The sequence below is a fragment of the Callithrix jacchus genome, chromosome 9, assembly GCF_049354715.1.
Source record: "Callithrix jacchus isolate 240 chromosome 9, calJac240_pri, whole genome shotgun sequence".
NCBI classification, from domain to species: Eukaryota; Metazoa; Chordata; class Mammalia; order Primates; family Cebidae; genus Callithrix; species Callithrix jacchus.
In genome coordinates, this window is record NC_133510.1 from 10,249,167 (window position 1) to 10,271,202 (window position 22,036).

The 22,036-nt window shown below is 44.5% G+C and overlaps 1 protein-coding gene across 1 annotated transcript in view; it reads right to left on the bottom strand.

The window, feature by feature from the left end:
- FAM234B (family with sequence similarity 234 member B) overlaps positions 1–16,877 on the bottom strand; it is a 37,652-nt gene extending 20,775 nt beyond the window's left edge. The window contains exons 1-3 of the mRNA XM_002752123.6: positions 16,822–16,877; positions 6,285–6,680; positions 3,395–3,493 (exon numbers count right to left, since the gene is read on the bottom strand). Coding sequence (XP_002752169.4) covers positions 3,395–3,493; positions 6,285–6,680; positions 16,822–16,858 — 532 coding nt within the window. The 5' untranslated portion in view covers positions 16,859–16,877. The remainder of the gene's footprint in view (positions 1–3,394; positions 3,494–6,284; positions 6,681–16,821) is intronic.
- Between the last annotated feature and the right edge of the window lie 5,159 nt (positions 16,878–22,036).

The window sequence follows — 22,036 nt, forward strand, 5'->3', positions numbered from 1 at the left end:
ATATCTTTAAGGAGAAAGACTGTCTCACTAATCTCTGCACCTCTACTGTAGGTGCCCTGCATCTATAGCAACCAACTGTTTGCCTAGTAAGAGACAGGAGTAAAATCAAGAATATGAAAAAGTAGTTAGGAATAAAAAACCAGGAGAAAAAGATATGCCTGGAAACATGAGACTGATCTAGAATGTGCGCAGAGCAGGGAGCAAAACACCTGAATTCTAGTCATCACTAGCAAATGCTTCCTGAGAGCAGAAAACAATTTTTTTTTCAAAAAATAAACTTGAAGCTTACATATAGCAATAATGAGTGGGTCTTGCTAGTCTTGAGTTCTATGGAATCAGCTGATTTGGTCCCGGTCAGGAAATAACACTTGGGAAGATGTCATACCTAGGTCCAAGGACAGCTGCTAAGGGATTAGAGTAGCCATGTCTTCAGTAAACAGACCTTTAGGTCACTGAATTACTAGATCACACTCATAACTTTCCGCCCTGTCAGTTTAACATTCGCTTGCAGGATAACACACACTTGACTCAATTCACAGTTTCCACTCTCAGCAACAACTAATACGGATAAAACAAAACTTCTAGAGCTTCCTTCTACCTATTCCTCCATAGGCAGACTAAATAAATACACAACCTAAAAACAAGTGACGAACTATGGCTGGCTGTTTCAGATCTTGTTGCCAGAAGATATATATGACAAACAGGCGTGGCATCCGGTAACTTCCAGGCTGCTCGAAGGTGCTAGGATCCCTATCCTGTGCGGTTCTTTCTCCTGGAGGACCCTACTCCATGCCCCATCCTACAATGCTCTGACTCATCTTTTCCCCGGGTGGTGATGGGTTACCCCTTCCTGCTAGACCATGACTCCTCGAGGCCAAGGCCAGGCTCCTCTTGTACGGCACTCTGTGTGTAACCAGCAGAACTCTAGAGATGGAGATGTGCACAGCGGCTGCTGTGTGTAACCAGCAGAACTCTAGAGATGGAGATGTGCACAGCGGCTGCTGTGTGTAACCAGCAGAACTCTAGAGATGGAGATGTGCACAGCGGCTGCTGTGTGTAACCAGCAGAACTCTAGAGATGGAGATGTGCACAGCGGCTGCTGTGTGTAACCAGCAGAACTCTAGAGATGGAGATGTGCACAGCGGCTGCTGTGTGTAACCAGCAGAACTCTAGAGATGGAGATGTGCACAGCGGCTGCTGTGTGTAACCAGCAGAACTCTAGAGATGGAGATGTGCACAGCGGCTGCTGTGTGTAACCAGCAGAACTCTAGAGATGGAGATGTGCACAGCGGCTGCTGTGTGTAACCAGCAGAACTCTAGAGATGGAGATGTGCACAGCGGCTGCTGCATAGTCAGTATCAACACACAGTTGCTGAGTGAATGCAGGAACAAGTGAGTAGACAAATAAAAAACTCAATCCATCTGTGTCCAGTGGCACAGAGTTTCGTGGGTTATGGGCACAGCAGCACGAGGGCCAAGCACATGAACTCCAGAGCCAGACTCCCTGAACCCAAATCCCCAGCTGTGCCATCTACCAGCAGCAGGACTCTGGGCAAGTTCTTTAACCTCATGATGTCTCACCTTCCTCATGTGCAAAAGGGGGATTAATAATGAGTCTACCTCACAGGACTGTATGGAGGGATAAATTCCTTCATATATTGCATGCTTACAATGGTGTATAACACATAGGAAGTACCATATGTTCGCTATATCCGCATTTGTACAATCTGGCCAAATCAGCCTGGTCCACATTGTGTCCAAACCCACGGCCTTGCCATTATGAGTCTTGATATGAAGCAAACTGCATAAGATACCAAATTACTAAAAACATATCTAGATCTAAGTAGATGGGGGAGATTTTTACTTCAGAAGTCACAGGTAGGAAAAGTGTAATCAAGTTTTGATCACACAGAAATCTACTCCTAGGCTAGAGATGCTCTCTATAGCAGATCTCCAGACAGACTGCTTCCATATCTCATGCAGGCCTCAGAAAGCCACTCCTACTAATTAAGAGACACGGTTTAGAATTCTCTAAAACAGGCTGGGCATGGTACCTCACGCCTGTAATCCCAACACATTGGGAGGCCGAGGCAGGCGGATCACCTGACGTCAGGAGTTTGAGACCAGCCTGACCAACATGGAGAAACCCCGTCTCTACTAAAAATGCAAAAATTAGCCAGGTGTGGTGACACATGCCTGTAATCTCAGATACTCAGGAGGCTAAGGCAGGAGAATCACTTGAACCTGGAAGGTGTAGGTTGCGGGGTGAGCCAAGATCATGCCATTACAGTCCAGTCTGGGCAACAGGAGTGAAACTCCATCTCAAAAAAAAAAAAGAAGAAAAGAACTCTCTAAAACACCCTAGAAATGTATTCCAAGGCCTAGATGACTTAAAAGCAGTTACCAGGGCACCCTCAGCATCAAAATAGGTCCCTGCATCAGCTCACAGACGACGGTTTGACTCCACCATAGTAGAGGCTGCAGGACCAGCCAAAAAAAAGCTGGGATCCCAGAAACAACACCCTAAATTAGGGTAAGTTGTGGAGGGTTTCATAAGGAGACTATTCACAAAGATGTGTGTAGAAACACCACAAGCAATAGTGCAGACCCTCAGAACTGTAGCCACCCCCTACACACAAAGACACAAGGAGAGGATGCAATTACTGGAATCCAGAAAAGGAAAGTCCTATAGGATGGCCACCTTGAAACGAGCTGTGACCCAGGGTCAAGGCTGTAGCAGCCATCCTGTGGTGACCCCGGAGGGGAGGGGGCCAGGGGAGTCAATATGTCTCCTCACACTCTTCCTCCCCTCCTGTTCTTGAGCTGTGCTCCACATTGAAAGGAGGCCAACAGGCAAGGAAGCCTGCTGATATCATCCACACAGCTCAGTGTCCCGATGCAGCGAGCAGGATGGACAGCAGATCTGCAAGAGCAAACTGAAGGGGGAAGGAAAACACCTGACAGGTGGTACGTGTGTAAAGATGTGAGAGTCCACAAACAAAAGTTTTCTGCCAGGGGTAGAAGGAGGCAGCATAAAACCAACGTTCACCATGATCTAAGAGGCAGTGGAAACCAGGAGAAAACCCATGACACCCGAGGACTAACACCGTTCATTGCCAAGTGTGTGGGCAAGTCCCTTCCTTTCTGCATCACAGTTTCTTCACTGGCCTGGTCACCACTAAAAATTCCTTCTAGCTATAAGTCCCTCTGATTTCTTAGACTGAGCTTTATTTACATGTGGGAGCTTTCTGCTCAGGGTTTTCACATATGACAGAACCATGGTAACTTTCTGTTCACTGCAGACCCTTCTGCAGTACGACGTGGGACATAACTCTGATGTTTTCTCCTAGCTGACAGTGACCCTGTAGCAGCCTTAAAAAGACAGGTGTCTTACCTACTGCACTCCCATTCCTTGACATCACAAAGGAGAGAAGCACATCACGTAGGCCATCTCCATTGACATCAGCCAGTTCCAATGGAGACAGGTCCCCACCTGATATACACGGAAAAAAAAAAAAGGTCTTGAGCAAGTTACCACAAACCAGCTCTCTGTTGCCAGCAGCTCCACAGACACCAGACAGACTCCAGTTCCTCAACTAGGTAGAGTAGACACACTTCTCTCTACTCCTCCTGCTAAGTGCATCGAAAAGCCATGGACATTATACATAAAACAAACATACAACGACTCTGAAAGGCAGAGAGAAGGAAGCAGACCAGCTAGGGACTGTAGGACCCAAGGAATGACAAGGTGATGTGTCCCTTGGGTTTTCTTTTGGCCTCATATACCCCAGATAGGGTTCTGGAAAAGCCAGCAACCCAGAAATGCCACAGGTACAGACAAAAAAAGCCCCAAAAAAGGTTGGCTTCCCTAGCCAATAGCCAGGAAAGGTGCAGTCCAGGAAGACGAGAAAGTTATAGAAAATAACTGCTCTACTCCACCCAAACACCCCAGATAAAATTATGGGCCCGGCCCTACCCATCCATATAGCAAAGGCTGAATGTGGAGCCTGGCTCCCACCTTCTCCTGGATGTAACAAGGCACCCCACCACCACCACCACCACCCCGAGCTCCACCATCAGGGTCATGTCAGAGAAAGCCAGGTGGGGGCTAGGACTGTGATCCTCACCTAGCAGGACCAAAAGAGTTCCACCCCAAGCAGCATCAGTAAGTCACCCCTCTCTCCCTTCTCTCCACAGGGATGGTGTCAGCAAAGGCCTAGTGTGGAGTCTGGACTTCCATTCCCCCACCCCCAACAGTGTGAACTCAGATGATGCCCATCAAATTTAGAGAGAATTCACACATTGCTAGGGGAAGTGTAAATTGGGACAACCATGTTGGAAGATAATTTAACATAAACTACTAACAATGAACATGCACACACTCTACAATACGATCTAGCAATTTTACTCCTAGGTTTATGCCTTAGAGAAATTCTTAAACGCTACGTCAGGAAACATACACGAAAATGTTCTTGGCAGCATCATTTGTTTATTTTTTAAAAAAAGACTGGAAGCACGATTTAAAGGTTCGTCAACAGTAAAATGGATAAATCACGGGGTATTCATGCCAGGGAAAATTAGACAGTAGTGAAAAATGAATACACTTCAGATATAATGCATCAATATAGATGAATATCAATAAATTGTTTTTTAAAAATTATGTTGAACAAAAAAGCAGGTCATAGGCCAGGCACAGTGGCCCACACCTATAATCCCAGCACTTTGGGAGGCCAAGGCGGCGGATCACCTGAGGTCAGGAGTTCAAGACCAGCCTGGCCAAAATGGCAAAACCCTGTCTCTACTGAAAATACAAAAATTAGCCAGGTGTGGTGGCAAGCTCCTGTAATCCCAGCTACATGGCAGGCTGAGCCACAAGAATCACTTGAAACCAGGAGGTAGAGATTGCAGTGAGCTGAGATCGCGCCACTGCACTCCAGCCTGGGCAGAGCAAGACACTGTTGCAAAAAAAAAGCAGGTCGCAGAAGACTGGATTATTAAATTTACATAAAATTTTAAAACCAGCAAACCTGATGAGTATGTAGTTTAGGGGTACATATTGACATGGTAAAACTTTATAGAAAAATGAATGATCAACACAAAATTCAGGATAGCAGAGGCCTTTGGTGGGCAGAGAAGGATGTGGTCAGGAGGGACACACAAGAGAGTGTGAAGGTCTCAATGACGTTCTATTTCTAAAGCTGGGTGGTGGACACACAAACAATTTGTTACCTTTAAACTGTATATAAACATATGTAAATTAAACTTGCCTTAAGAGAAACTAAAGATGAGAACTCAGACCTCATCAGAAGCTAATTCAACAGGGATCAGAGAAGTGGCAGAGATAAACATTTCTAGATCAAGTTGACGCCAAGAGCCTGAGGATAGCCTAATCCAGTTCACAAGAGGCAGGACGACTCAACACAGGTGAGATATAAACCCCATTCCAGATCAAAAGGTTTTATTCTGCTCCAAAAGGAGACAAAATAGCTGGAATGACCTGGACAGCACCATCCTTAACCATGAGGAGCAAGAAAAAGACAGCAACTAGCTTTTACAGGAAACAAAATGATAATTTTTTTTTTTTAGACAGGGTCTCACGCTGTCACAAGGCTGGAGTGCAGTGGCGCGATCTCGGCTCACTGCAACCTCTGCCTCCTAGCTTCAAGTGAGTCTCCAGCCTCAGCCTTCCGAGTAGCTGGGACTACAGGCGGGGGCCACCACGCCCGGCTAATTTTTTGTATTTTTAGTAGAAATGGGATTTCAACACGTTGGCCAGGATGGTCTCGATTTCTTGACCTCGTGATCCACCCGCCTCAGCTTCCCAAAGTGCTGGGATTACAGATGTGAGCCACCACGACCGGCCTAATCATTTTATAATTTAAATTACGCCCAGCCTCTATCATCAACCAATGCCTGAGGGTTCTACAGGAATCCTATCCCTGATGTAGCCAGGCATTGAACCTCGCTTTTCTCTGCATTCCCGATACGGTGCTGGCTCCACAGCAGGAACCCAGCAAACCTCTCTGGTCAAATCCAGCCTTGTCCTCTCTGCGTCTAGTAAACACCAATGCTGACAAACACAATAGAGCAGTGATTCCCAGGTTTTTGGAGGTGTTTGTTTTCTTTCAAATCTTAACCTCCCTGCTACCTCCACACAGCAGGAAGGGCAGAGTAGGGAATGCCACATGACACATATTAACTTACAAGATTTGGAGGCAAATTTTAAGGTAATTAGACATAGCATGAAGTTTTACAGGATTAGGGCTGAAGATTCTGCAGCTTACCTCCCTGGGAGCCCAAGTGGCGGCTCCAGGTGCTGTGTAGATCTCTGGGAGGACAGGGGATCAGGAAAGCACACAGGAGCACCAGGATCATCGAGATCCCCAAAGTCAGCAGAAAGACAGACGTGCGCACATAGGACACGAGGGAGGAGGCGGCCTTCTGTTCTAGGCCCCCAAGGGGTTCCGAGGGGTAGCCCTCCGTGGTGACTTCTGAAAGATGTGGCTTCGCAGCCTCTGCAACCTCGGCATCTGAGTCGGGCTCTGGCACGTCTCCCAAAGGACTCTTCCCATTTTTGACCCCTCCGTTCTTCTGCAAGTTAAGCACCAGATCGTCTTCACTTTCATCACTGTCGGCCTGAGTGAGGGGATCATACTCCCCTAGGTCTGGGCTCTTCTTCCCTGAAGAGACAGAGAAACAGACAAGAAACTGAGGAAGGGACACCCTCACCAAATATATGGCAACTGTAAAGACCCAGGAGAACACGGAAAACTAAAACCAAAAAATCCAGGTTTATACCAAGTTTGAACCTTGCTGGCTATCTGTAAAACAGATGCCAGCAAAGCAGGGAAAAGGAATGGAAGGAAAAAGAAAAGCACAGCGCTCCAGGATCACAGCCTGAATGAGTTTAAGACAATGGAGGCCGGGTGCGGTGGCTCATGCCTATAATCCCAGCACTTTGGGAGGCCGAGGCGGGTAGATCACAAGGTAGATCGAGACCATCCTGGTCAACGAGGTGAAACCCCGTCTCTACTAAAAATACAAAAATTAGCTGGGCATGGTGGCGCGTGCCTGTAATCCCAGCTACTCAGGAGGCTGAGGCAGGAGAATTGCCTGAACCCAGGAGGCGGAGGTTGCAGTGAGCCGAGGTCGCAGTGAGCCGAGGTCGTGCCATTGCACTCCAGCCTGGGTAACAACAGCGAAACTCTGTCTCAAAAAAAAAAGACAATGGAAACGGAGGCAGAAGTTAGCAAATTTCAAATGTCTTTAGTTTAAAAAGAAAGCTCTCTTAATGCGTTTGAAGCTCACTGGTGAAAAAGACCGTGGCTCCTGCATCAACTCTCCATGTACCTAATGTGCATACTGCCTCAGATTTTCTTAGATCTGTGACGTCCCTATCTTTCCTGGTAAACTTTTAGGACAATTCTTCTCTGTATGCTGCTTCTCACAGCCCAGTGTCCGTGGCTTCCCAACTATTTCTATGGAAACAACTTAGAAAGTTGAACACTGCGTGTTTAAGATGTATTGAAAAATCACTTCCGACCAGGAGCGGTGGCTCATGCCTATAATCCCAGCACTTTGGGAGGCCGAGGCGGGCGGATCGCTCGAGGTGCAGGGTTGGAGACCAGCCTGACCAATGTGGTGAAACCTCTCTCTTAAAAAAAAAAAACCTCACTTCTAAGAACCAACCATCCCGTGATTTGAATGCTCTTTTAGTACATCTTCCAGTAGACAGTGTTTACCTCAAAAACTGCTCTTCTGAGCAAGTATTCCGGGAGGGATGGTGATCTAGCAGGAACACAAAGGTACGGACTTGTCTGAAGCTGCTTCGCATGGCAAGCACTTCGTTTTTACTTAGCCTGCAATGCTGATTTGAGATGGCTGAGAGAGAAATTACAGGAGGGTCTAGGCACACGTCCTCCCAAGCCACCTGCCCCTTTGCCCTCACTGCCAATGACTGGATGATTTCATGCCTTTATTTCACATTACCACCAAGTAAAAAACAAGAAAATGTTTCTTTTGGGAAGATTTTATCTGGTAAGCTATCACTAATGTAAACGCTAATGTAAATGTTAAATCTTTTGTTCAGAAGAAATATAAAAAAGACCAGATAACCTAGCTAATTAAAAATGGGAAACGAAGAATTATCAATGCTAGTGTCTACCTCTGGGTCACGATGGCCTTGGTGATGTCACTTCACACATTACATCTCAGTTTGTTCAGTTAATGAAATGAAGGAAGAAAACACTATATGGAGATCAGATGTTGGAAGTAAAACCTTTAGTGTTAAACTTTAGTATTTGACACATTTAAAAAAAATCAATAAATGTTAGATTTTTTTAAAATAAACATTCCACAGAACTATAACATTAAGTGCTTTCAAAAAATAAAATAAAAAAGATACTAAATAATCTGTCATCCTAATAACTAGAAAATATTTGTTTATTTTTATTTTCGAAGCTATACACCTTGCCCAAAAAATATTAGACTTGATTTGTGTGTGTGTGTGGGTGTGTGTGTGTTTAGTGGAGACGAGTTTTTACTATGTTGGTCAGGCTGATCTCAAACTCCTGACCTTGTGATCCACCCACCTCAGCCTCCCAAAGTGGTGATGGGATTACAGGCATGAGCCACCATGCCCAGCCTAGATTTGATTTTTAAAGACACAAATTATGAGAAAATAAATAAATTATTAGAAACTTAATTCAAAATAGTACTTTCAGAATATGCCATGGGGTCAGTACAGGTTCCAGCTAATCTCCTATCATTTGTATTTCTACTCCGTGAACCACATTGTTTGGTTAATTAGGGCACACCCTTAAGCATCCCAGATAACTCTATGTATAATAATTTGCACACAGAGCCATAGGTTGTTAGAATAATAGTAACTCTAATACTTTTCAAAGTGATTGTTTTTGTTTTGTTTTTTAGGTAAAATACCCCTGACATGATAAACAAAATGTGATATATACATACCGTGGAATATTATTCAGCCCTAAAAAGGAAGGAATTTCTGACACTTGCTACAAAATGGATGAACCTCGAGGGCATTATGCTAAATGAAATAAGCCACACACAAAAAAACAAATATTGTGTGATTTCACTTATATGAGTAATCTAGGGTAGTCACATTCACAAAAACAGAAAGTAGAATGGTCGTTTGTTGCCTAGGGCTGGAGGTAGAAGGAAAAGTTGGTACTTAGTATAGAGTTTCAGTTTTGCAAGACAAAAAAGTACTGGAGATTGCGTGCATATACAGTTAATACTGAACTGTATACTTAAAGTGGTTAAGATAGTAAATTTTATGGTGTATGTATTTTTTCACAATTTAAAATGTTTAAATATATACGTGAAAAACAGGAAAGCACACACAGAGTTCCCAATTCTCAGAGTTACTTGAGAAAGCACAGCAAGATCACATAACCCATCCCCACCCCCATTCCAAACTTACAATTACTACTTACAAAGACCTATACCAACCAGTCACTTAGCAAACACTTGAATGTAAACAGTATTAGGGAATCCCCTGGACTCCAATCTAGAAAACAATTCTTTACACTGACTCAAGCTTTTTTTTTTCTGGAAAGTTGCCAATTATCTGTCCTAGTTTTAATTTCTAGGACCCCTCTTCTATATGTAAGTCCTTCAAACACTCAAAGGTATCGATCATAAGAGACATAAGATATGGTATTTAAGAACTCAAGTCTTCACAATCAAACATCAAGCCAAATCTTGGCTATATCTCTTATGAACTATGTGATCTCAAATTTGTCAACTTTATTGAGCCTCAGTTTCCCTATTTATGAAATGGAATAATCTTTTTACCTCATATGATTTTGAGGAGAATCAGATAAGATAATATATGTGTGGTTCTTAATGTCTGGCTTATAGTCACACAATGGCTTCTATTATTATTGTCATCACTAGCAGTGTATCTCCCACTGTCCTCCCCACTCTTCTCACCTCCAAGTTAAACAGCTCCACCTCTTTCAACCCATGACTTGAAGAAGCATTCTTTTTTTTTTTAAAGATGGGGTTTCACCATGTTGGTCAAGCTGGTCTTGAACTCCTGACCTCAGGTGATCTGCCTGCCTCAGCCTCCCAGAGTACTGGGATGACAAGTGTGAGCCACTGCGCCAGGCCTAAAGAAGCATTGTTTTCAGGTGTCCTCAACATCCTGGTCATTCTCCTCTGGACATGATGTGATGTGTCTGTGCTTTTTAAAGTATAATTCTTGGAACTAGATAAAATCCCAGGTACAGTCTGACCAGAGAAGGGGAGGGCGGAGCTGTGTCCTACCTACTCCAGATAACAAACAACAATTCAATTTCTATAACTTAAGATCTTGATAGCTTTCTTGGCATTGAAATCACCTACTGATTCAGTTAAAACTCCTAAGCATTTGTAACACATACTCAAGCCACCCTACAATTGTGCAATCAGATTTTTAGCACCAAGCAAAAAATTTAGCTTCGACATCAAATTCAATCTTGCTAGTCAGTTTCCACCTTGCAGCAAACATCTAAAACAGCACCTTTGTCAAAGTGAAATCATTAATTAAGACACTGGTCAGCAAGACAATTTAAAGGAAATGTATTTTCATCGTGCTATATACTATCACAGGCAGGAAGGAAGAGAAGCATATGCTACAGGGACGTATAAAATCTGTAAGAAATCTATAAAAACAACTTGCAAGCATTCTTTGAGAAAAAACGCTGCAGTCAAATTGGTCTGTTTAGCAAGATTACATGCTTCTAGTTAATGACGGCAAAAGTGGGCATTTCTGTCACTCTCTCTTCCCTAAAACCAGGAAAACAAATAAAGAGAAATAAAAATAGAACACAAAATAGGAAACAGCCGCATTCCCAAACCACAATTTATGAACTAAATGCACTGAAACTTGTACTCAACTGAGAAAGCTAAGAGCAGGCAAATACATCTTCAGATATAATTTGCGCATACACTGCAGATCTTCAGCAATGAGCAGAGTTCAGAGAATTAATAATCATGACAATAATAAGATGATGCCGACGACAACTGGAAATGTACTGAGTGCCTACTGTCCCAGGCACTGATCCAAGCATTTTGCATGTGTTAATTCATTTAACCTCACTTCAACCCTGTGTGGTATTAGTATTATTACCTCCCATTTTATCAACAAGAAAAATAAAATATAGAGAGCTAAGATGACTAAGATCACAGAACCAGCCAAAAGAAAACCCAGGATTCAAACCCAGGCATCTCACCGCAGAGTCCACTCGTTGTTCTAACCAACAAGTTATACTACCTCCCTTGTTCCACAAATGTAGCCCAACCAGTAATTGCTAGCTTGGAAAGACAAAGTCTGGGGTCACAGAAGCACCAGTGAGCCTCATTCAACACCACAGTCAAAGGGAAGTAAGACGGAATGAGGAAAAGTACAAGCAGACATCACAAAAAGCACACTGTTGGTATGGCAGGTTGGGAAAGTAACTGTGGGCATAAATCACTTTGACTGGGTCCAGTCAGGAGACAGAAGTCAAACAGTAGTTCAAAGCGGACAAGTTTAACATTTAAAAATTACTAAGCAATGATAGGAGAGTAAACAAAAAGATGGGAAGAGAACTCTCAAAGGTCCCCCAGGACGGAGGGACAATATCCAAGGCGGGACAAACTTGGTATTTAAAAGGGCTCAGACCCACTTTCACAGATCAGTCAACAAAGGTAAACTTCAGGGGCAATAAACTGATAAATGGCACAACAAAGTCAGTGAAGGAAATGCGAACCCCACAGTCCTGCAGAAAGCCAGCAGCCTCCTCCCAGCCAGGATAGAGACGTCCACACAGGAAGAGCACCAATGGGAAGCCAGCTGACTTAACAGGCCGGGATTACATTATCGCTTCCAACTGCCCTAGATCACGCCTGTGACAATAGCCTTGCTGTCAAACAGCTGCCCCATTTAAATATCCGTAATAATCAGAAAGGAACCATGTTTAGTGCTCATCCCATAAGGTACCACAAAGCTCTACAAATACTCAAGAAAGAAGTAACAATGAAACATAGCAAACAATTAAAGAACAAATGCTGAACAATTCACACCGTGAGAGGGAAGAAATAATGAACATACACTTCCCCATGGAGTCTGAGAAATTCAGGAAAATCATCTTCTCTGAAACAAGCACTCAGGAAAACAATGGGAAAAATAACAAAACAATTTTAGAAAAGAAATCCTTATTGGAATGAGCTAAAGGAACACACATTGCTGCAAACAGAAACACAAAGAATAGATTCATGAAAATCAAGCAAAATGAAATGGAAATAACTACAGCTGGCAGTTCTGAACATTTATCCTACACTCTTCCAAGCCCTTTTAATGTCTTATCTCAGGCAGGGGGTTCTGGCTCACGCCTGTAATCCCAGCACTTTGCCAGGAATTCAAGACCAGCCTGGCTAACATGGCAAGACTCCGTCTCTACTAAAAATACAAAAATTAGCCAGGTGTGGTGGCATGCACCTGCAATCCCAGCTTCTCAGGAGACTGAGGCTTGAGAACTGCTTGAACCTGGGAGGCAGAGGTTACAATGAGTCCAGATCGTGCCACTGCACTCCAGCCTGGGCAACAGAGCAAGACTCTGCCTCAAAAAAAAAAAACTTTTATCTCAGTAAATCTTCTTAACAACTCTGTGAGGTAGACACATTACTGTCTTTACTTTCAAGATGAGGAAGCTGAGGCTTGGAAGCTTAAGGAATTAGCTGATATGGTTTGGCTCTGTGTCCCCACCCAAATCTCATCTTGAATTGTACTCCCATAATTCCCATGTGTTGTGGGAGGGACCTGGTGGGAAATCACTGAATTATGGGGGCAGTTTCTCCCATACTGTTCTCGCAGTAGTGAATAAGTCTCAAGAGATCTGATGGTTTTATAAGGAGAATGCCGTTTCACTTGGTTCTCATTCTCTCTCTTGCCGCCACCATGTTAAGATGTGGCTTTTGCCTTCCACCACGATTGTGAGGCCTCCCTAGCCACATGGAACTGTAAAACCAGTGAACCTCTTTCTTGTGTAAATTGCCCAGTCTCTAGGATGTCTTTATTCAGCAGCATGAAAACAAACTAATACACTGTCCCCTAGTTAAACAGCAGGTGATAAGCAACAATTGAAAACCAGCCTGGCTTCAAAGTCTGTACTGGCTACATACAATCCCATGGAAAAAAATCAAGACTTTAAAAAAGACTAGAAACAGTGGGATAGATACTGACAACAAAGGTGAGCCAATATAAGAAAAGGAAATGGAACCAAAGGCAATATTTTAAAGAGTTGCCAAAAAAAAGTTCCTATAATAAAGACCTAAAACTGCAGAATAGGTTGACGCCCTTTTCGGTCTCAGCCCACCCGCACCCAGGTGAAAAAATAAAAAAACAATTTTTTTAACTGCAGAATAATGAGTACACAGGGTCCCAAGAAAAACTGATTGCGAAGAATCAATACTGAAATATATCCTAGTAAAGGCACAGGACTTCGAGGACAAAGAAGGAATCCTACAAGCAGCCAGGCCAAAACTAATGATGGGAACAAAATACAGGCAAAGATTTCTCCATAGCAACATACACCACTAAAAGATAGTGGAGCAATAGCTAAACAGTCCTCAGAGAAAGAACATGCAACGGGAAGTCCAGGCATTCTGACTCAGCCACGACATCGCTGAAATATAAAAGCAAGCACACAAGCGCTCCGAGCTATCCTACTCCTGTGCTTTCTTTACATCATAGAGGACTGGGGCCAGTTCTCAGCCAGCCTTTTGAGAGGAATAAATGTTTACTTTTATACTGATTTATTTTTCAGATAGTACAGAAACAAGCCTGCTTAAGCATTACAGACTGCAAGTTTTGATCAGAGAAGTCTTAAATAATATCTTTGTCTATCTGTTCACTGAAAGACAACAAGAGAGCGAAGTAAAAGAAGTCCACAAACTCGCCTTAAGTCCTCCTCAGGCTGAGGAGCCAGGCATCAAATCCAGCTTCCAAGCTTAGGGCACTCAGCACTCACTTGCTTCCGTGCTACTTTCAGCCACCACCCAGATTTTTAATGAATGAAACATTTTCAAAGAATAAAAGAGAGGGCATTGATTTCATAACACATCATTATAAATGAGCTTTCCACAACTATTGCTTTTCCTCTTAGGAAGACTGAAGATGTCACTTAAATATAATAGGATTTCCAAAATGGTATAAAGGAAAACACAAATAAGAAAGTGATGCAATAATACCATACCCAGATGTTTTCAGGAAATATGCTAAAACATACACTATTCTAGAACACATACTCTAGATGTTATAGCATACACTATACTGTACATGTACTATACAATACACTCTACTGCAACTAAAGGTAAATAATTCATATCATGGGTTAGTTTATCCAAGGGCATATAATGACTCTAAGTTACGCAAATAAAACAAGTCATTTTGCTCTGATATTCCCTCCAGTGTTTAGCCTTCAAACTTTAAAATGACCCAAGGTAAAAAAACATAAACTTAGGAGATAAGTTGTCCCACAGGCTTTATGAATGTCACATTGGCCTTCTGCTACTAATTAACCTCATTTCATGCATGTGAGCCAAGTATCTTTCCTTCCTGAGCTTGGTGAAACTGCTCTTTCATAACAAAGCTGCAGAGATCTGTCAATAGCTCACTGTGACATCAAGCCTTCCTTCAGGTATCACTTTCATAAATGAGCACGGCCCTGATGACAACAGCTAACACTGATTAGCTATGTCACTAATTAACATACATCAGAGGTGACTACAGTGCATCCATCTCCTTTACTATTTCAAACAACCCTAGGAGGTAGATATGTAGCAGAACCTGTGGCATATACTGATAATAATGTTATTGTTACAGATGAGGAAACTAAAGCTTAAAGAGATTAAGTAACAAATTAGGTAAAGACTGGATTTGAACCTGAGCCTGTCTCATGCTCTTAGCCACCGTTCTATCCTGCCTTCCTCACACATGAAAACAGTGGGGATGTTAACTACGGAAATATAACACAGTAGCCCAAACAGGACATCAGTCTCAGAACCCCAATTACAGGGGAGCCAAAAAGAGCTATACAAAAACAACTTATACGTAATGTAAAAACTAAAAATAGTATTTTGGGTAGAGGGGAGAAAGGGCAAGAAGGAGGCAAGGAAAAGTGCAAGTGAACGTTTTTTAAAACCCACATAACATGAAAGAACATATGCCTACTATATGTGGGCCTAAAAAAGTATCAAGCATACCTCAGGGCTCAGGGCCAAGCTGCCTTCCAAACAGGCCCATGGACTGGGCTATGGGAATTCCAACCAGTTCCTACATCTAATACACCAGGGAAAAATAACCACAGTGTTGGGGCATAAAAACACAGAAGAGCCCAAGAGTTGCTAAAGCAAGATTTTCCTGCATTCTCATCCTCAGAGAAGAACCATGACCTACACTGAAATAAAACAAGGACTCCAAATGAAAAAGCAAAAAGAAATAAAGCTGAATGTGTCTGACATCTTATTGCCCCTCTGGGAGGATATCATTCTACACTAAGAATATACAAGGCTACCCTCTTCAAAGTAAAAGAATTAATCCTGCAGGTAAGGGACAGACACATAATTCCAATGTTATGCACACATTCCAAGACAGATACTATCAGTGTTTCTTCCAAAGGTCCAACGAGCCCATATTAAAAAAAAGAAAAATCTGTCTGAGGTCATGAAGTCTGAGGACAGAAATACAAATTAATATCCAACCCAGTGTTGTCCAAATGGCAAGGCCTGCTTCAGGGTAGCATGCTGGAAGCTCCTTGAGAGCAAAGACCCTGTAATCCCCCTGCAACCTCAAGTAGCTCTCTCCAACACCCAAATAGCCCTCTCTAGAGATAACAGTGAAAGCAACTGCTTTTCCCTCTCATAAAATTATCAGCAAGCAAATGTTTATCGCTTAATGCTTAAAACTTATCCAGGTGGAGCCATCAATTTTTCTAAACACTAATGTTTACAGTTTATTTTACTGGAATAAATATCCTTTGAGGTTTAGGAGAAAAAAAGGCGGTGGGGGGGGGAACTTAGAGCTGCTGCCCGAAGTACTGAATCCGCTCTGGAAGTTGTCATCACCCCTAATGCTGCCTTAAAGAAGATTCCATACATCACCGGCAACTTACAGGCTCCAAATCATTTCCCATGCTTAGCCTCGACCGCCGGAGACTGACCAAGTAGAATCGAAAACTCAGATTTAAAGTGAAAAGACCCCTGACGTTCAAGGCCAAGCTTTCCCAATACTTGTGAGACCTTAGACAATTCAATTAGCCAAATCACTCTCATTTTTCTCTTCTGTAAACTAGGAAGGGGCATAAATACCTATCTGCCCCACCTGCCTCACGGCTGCGTGGCTGCTGTCATTAGATGGAGGGGATGCTCTACAGGGGACCACTCGCCCTCCCGCCGCCCCCGCCCAGATCCAGCCAAGACAGAAGGCGCCGGAGTCCCCGCGGTGCCTGGTCCGCGGCGCTCGGAAAGGATGCTCCCTTCACCAGTCTCCCCTCAGGACAGCGGCGACCGGCGCCCTGACACTCCGCGCCGCGACACCTGCTCCGCGCCCTCTCCCCGCGCCGGCGACCCCTGCCCGGCTGGGCGCCCCTCTCGCCCTCTGGTGGTGCGGGGACCCCAGCCCCCAGGGGCTGCACCCGCCTCGCCACCAGGCGCCCGCAGCTCTGTCTGTGTTGAAGCCAGGCCCCGACCGGCCTCGTCCCCAGAGCCTCGCATCCCCTTATCCCAACACCGGCGGGACAGGGTGGTCGCAAAGCTGCGACTCCTTACCCGGGAGCTTGAGCGCCCTGGACAGCACGGTCGCCATGGCGGAGGACCCGGTGCGCGTGCGCACACCCGCGTTCTGCCGGGAAGTGTAGTTCAGGGCGGGCTGGGACCGGGAAAGGTGGGACCTGCACGCCCGGGGACAGAGCCTGGGGGAGGCCCACGCCCGCGTGCACGCTCCGCAGGCTTTTCTCCCACCCTTTCAGGGCAAGTCACCCCACCCCTCTGAGTCAAAGTTGCCTCGTCAGTGAAACGGGGAGAAAATACCCCGTAGGCTTGCAGTGAACATGATTCGAATAAGATATTTAAGGAGGTGTGGATTGTGCAGTGTGCGTGGGCTTTGAAATCAGGCAGACTGGATTTGAATCCTGCCTGCATCGCTTACTAGCTGGGCCATCTTGGGCAAGTCCCTTGGGGCGTCTAAGCTGCAGCTACTTTTTTTTAAATTAAAGACATACTACCTACTTCACAAGTTTGCAGTGAGAATTAAATGATAGGACCTGTTTAAAACACTCAGCACACAGTAGGCACCTAGCAAGAGTGTTTCTATTATGCTTCTTAGGTAGAGGTTGAAATTTCCTAGAGCTTGAACCCTCATTTCTTGCTCCCAGTTCTTTACAAGTGTCTACTCAGCTCTCAGTGCTGCAGCTTCTAGTTGAAGGGTATAGAAGGAGAAACTGATTTGCTGCTTTTCCACACGCAAGAGATCAGCATTTTAGTGCAGGAATGTTAATACTATACTATCTTAGAACTGGAACAGATACTAGAGGCTATATCGTCCCACTCTTCTTGTTTTATTTAAGAAAAAGCTGAGAAATAGAAAGGTAATGTAACTTCTGAGTGTCACAACGAGCTCTAAGATACATCTCACTTGGAGGCTGCCTAATTCTCATGAGAAACTGGAGACAGGACTATCCTGTGGGAGTAATGTGAGAGTCTCCAGCAATCAGTCTCACCTTTGTTCCCACAGGGGGAAAAAATGCCATTGTCTCTGATAGAGCACAGGCTCTGGAGCCAGGAGCCAGGCCTCCCAAGTTCAAATCCTGATTCCATCATTTCCTAGATGCCAGAGGGTTAGTTGCTTAATTTCTTCCCGCCTCAATTTTCGCATCTGCAAAATGGGGATAAAACAGTTCCTAAGGAATAGAGTTCTCCTGAGAATTAACTGTATACATGGAAAGTAGTTACAACAGTGCCTGGTACTTAGTGTTTTCGAAGTGTTCACTCTTCTTTTTATCAATAATTTCTTAACGTTATAACAATTACAAAGTTGTAACTTAATAAATAGTAATACATTAATAGTAATTTGATGGTTTAGTAATGTATTTATAATTCTTTTTTGTTTGTTTGTTTTGGAGATGGAGTCTCTCTCGGCAGCCCAGGCTGGAGTACAGTGGCACGATCTCGGCTCACTGCAACCTCTGCCTCTCCATGCCGGTTCAAGCAATCCTCCTGCCTCACCTTCCTGAGTAGCTGGGATTACAGGCACACGCCACCATGCCCAGCTAATTTTTGTATTTTTAGTAGAGACGGGGTTTCACCACGTTGGCCAGGCTGGTCTTGAACTCCTGAACTCGTGATCCGCTCGCCTTGGCCTCCCAAAGTGCTGGGATTACAGCCATGAGCATTCTACAACAACCCTAAATTTCTACTGCTTGCCATATCTCTGGAGGCATGATTAAAAAACATACTTTACATCTATGTAGGTCATCTAAGAGGAGCAACACTACAAGTCACAATGAGCCAGTAGCAGCTTGGCTGATATCAGTTTAGCTAAATAGAACACATTCCTGAAATGTGAAGACTGAGAAAAATAACCTGGGAGTGTGACAGGGATGTAGAAAATGTCCGTTTTAGTTGCAGAACAAGAACTTGTGTATCTAGGAGGAAGTTTGGGTGGAAAGGAATAGCCAGATCACACGGGACAAGAAGAAAGAAGAAAAATCTGTCTCCTTTTCTTAGTAAAAAGGTATATTACAGGAGAGTACCTTCTTCTGTGATAGAAATAAAATAGAGATGTATAATTTAAAGTATTATTAAAAGGTTTGCCTCACGACTAGACGCAGCGGCTTGTGCCTGCAATCTCAGCACTTTGAGAGGCTGAGGCGGGAGGGTTTCTGGAGTTGAGGAGTTGGAAGCTGCAGTGAACTGTGATTGCACCACTGCACTCCAACCTGGGCAACAGTGTGAGGCCCTGTCTCAAAAAAAAAAAAAAACTTTGCCGTATAGTTACCCAAAGGGCCCATGTGCATGCACACACTTACATGTGTACCTATAAACGTGTCAGTGTGTACACATCCGATAGATGCAGCATCTCCAGCTCCTCAGATTTCAATGCTGGACCTGTGCGGCATCTCCACTCTCCCCATCATCACCCCAGCTTTGCCCGGATAATTTCTGCAGAGAGGCCGATGCCCGGGAATCCCTCCTTCCTCGGCTCCCTGAGCTTTGCCCACTTTGTCTTCCTTGTCCCTCTGGAAATCTCTTTCATCTCCACAGATTTGTTTCCATTTTAACATAGGAACTGCAGCTTAGAATAGTATTTCTCAAATTTAATGTACTTTTTATTCAATTAAAGAAAAAAACTCAAAGCAGCTGCAGAATGAATCAGGATCCTTATCTTTCACATAGAGGATATCTGTGAGTTCCTCTCTAGTTACCGAGTGGAATGTGAATACCTTTGCTGCCTAAGCACCCACTGAGGTCACTGTGGAAAATGCAGACACCCAGGCCCTTATGACTTCTGAACTTGGCTTGCCTCCCTGGCAAGTACAAGAGTGGCAGGGCCGGGATGCCCAGGAACGGCCTGACCTGCCTGGCGGCTGTGCCTGCTTAAAGAAATTACTTCTCTGAAAATCATAACTGAAGCCAGAAAAATCACCTATTTTTCCTACATAGATCTACAGTGAAGTGTTCTTCTCCAACTTTCTCAAGTTCGCATAACATAGAGGGAACCCATATTGCTGGCTATTACTTTTCTAATACTCCAAATACTGCCCGAAATCTCTAAGCGCCCTGCATAGGCTTAGGATGAAATCCGGCCACGTGGTGCTTGATTTTTCCTGGACAGTGTGGCCACTTCTGCTGGTCCTGAGCACCCCACTAGGTTTCACCACCTCCTCTTGGAACCAATGCCACTATGTCTACCAGCCGCCTCCCTTCCTCCTTGGTTCCACTGTACTGCCAGGCCCTCAAAAACTGCTACCTCTTCCTGTATCTCCCACTAAATGCCACTGTTAAAACTTGCACGCTGAATGAAGAGACCTCCCAAACATGCTTTGTACGAGCCACATGGCTGTTGATTCACCTGGGTGCAGGTGGGCTGAGCCCAAAAATGGAGTCAGTGAAGGGCGGTGGGATAGGAGTTGGTTTTATAGGTTTGGGGCAGGCAGTGGAAAGTTACAGTGTGGGGCGGTTTTTTGCAAGCTGGGAGGGGGTCGTAGGTTTGCGAGCTGGGAGGGGGTCGTGAGGTGTGGAATCACGAGGCTGACCAAGGTCAGTTACAAAGTCCAGTGGCCTTATCAATTAGGGCTGGAATGAGGAACAATAGAGAATGTCTCAAAGTTAAGTAGGCGCCAGGGGTTGATCATTCTTCCTCTTTTCATGGTCTTCCAGTTACTTTAGATTTTCCAGGAACTCATCTGGAGTGACCGTTCTGGTCACAGAGGTTAGCTTGGTGTCCATGGCGCCGTCAGTCAGCCTAAAAGACCTTACAGCCACCTCATATTTTAGTGCTCCTAAAATGTCAAAGCTGTGACGGGCGAAGGAAACTAGGGAAGACTGCCTCTCTCCTTTTTATGTTACACTTTATTAGGAAATTCCAGTGCTGTGCTGCTACTCCTTCAGGTTGAATGCAGTGTTTTCATTGGACAAAGCTTCTATTTGTACTTAGCAAGTCAACCAGAGCAAGATCATTGCTGTACCAAAGAACCTCAAGATTTCAGTGACTGAAGAGAGTAAAAGTTCATTTCTGCCTATTTCACAGTCAGGGTGGGGGTGCAAGTAGACTGTGCTGGGGCTCTGTTCCTCCCAGCCATTAAGGGACCCAGGCCCTTCTGTCTCCAGCTGCGTCATCCTCAGGGCCTTGAAGTCCCCCACGGGATCGTTTGCATCCCAGATCATGCAGGATGTTTTCTGGGCCAGGCCTGGAGCTGCTGCACATGACTTCTGCCCGCATTTATTAGGCTAGAACTCAGACATAGAGGGTGTGTGCCAGGAAGGTAGGAGCCCAGGAAGAAAACAAGATGAGTTTGGGGAGCATCGAGCCAATCTCTGCGACACTGGTCACCCCGTGCCACTGTAAATTACAGAGCTGAGTTCTTGATGGTAGGCGAGGGTTCAGGCACTGCTCTACTTGGGATTGCCTTTCTCCTGTAGGGACCAAGGCTTTGTTCCTGAGCTGAGTTTCTCGTCATGACTTACGTGTCTAAGCTGAAGCTCTCCCAGGAGGCTCCTCACTCCCTCTGCAGAGAGATTTCTGGAGGCCATTCCCACATCTATCAGCCGAGAATGGGCAAATCTGAACTCCACTGACTTATCTCAAGCTAAGGGTAGTACCCTCTGCCACACTGGTGCCAGAAAGGGTCAGGAAGCAGTAATAAGTATGAGATTCAAAAAGCAAAAAGAAAATGTCATAGCAAATAGCAATGAGGGCAGTGAGAGTGAGAAAAGTGAAAGAGGTGCCCAGCAGAGAACATGTGGGGGTTAAATGCAGTGTCGAGGGGCCTGTGAAATCAGCCTTGCATAGGGATCAGGAAGTTTGAAAAGCGGGTGTACTGGTGGGTTATTCACTTCTCTTCACAGAGAACTCAACTCTACCCAGAAGTTGCATGGCTTGTCATAAAGACAAACAGGTTTATGTTCCCAGAATGTCCTTGGACAAAACACAAGGGCTCACTCAGATCCTGCAGACTTCCAACCTATAAAACTTTCTAGAGGCTAGACTGTAAAATGGTTTCTGGGACCTGAAATTTAAACAAAGGCTTCTTCTTAACAAGCCTCTGGCTGGAACATATGTTTCGAAACAGTATAATTAAGGACAGGCATACCCAGGCCAAATGAGCTCTCTGTCCTCCCATTGCTCATTCTAGCGTGTTCCTATGTCAACCGAAGGACCTGTAGTAGCAGTGTGGATGGTAACAGCCCCCATTCACTGAGCACTCTTCACCTATAAGAGAAGACAATGTTTTGGACCCTTACCAGTCTTGAACAGCCTCTTCAC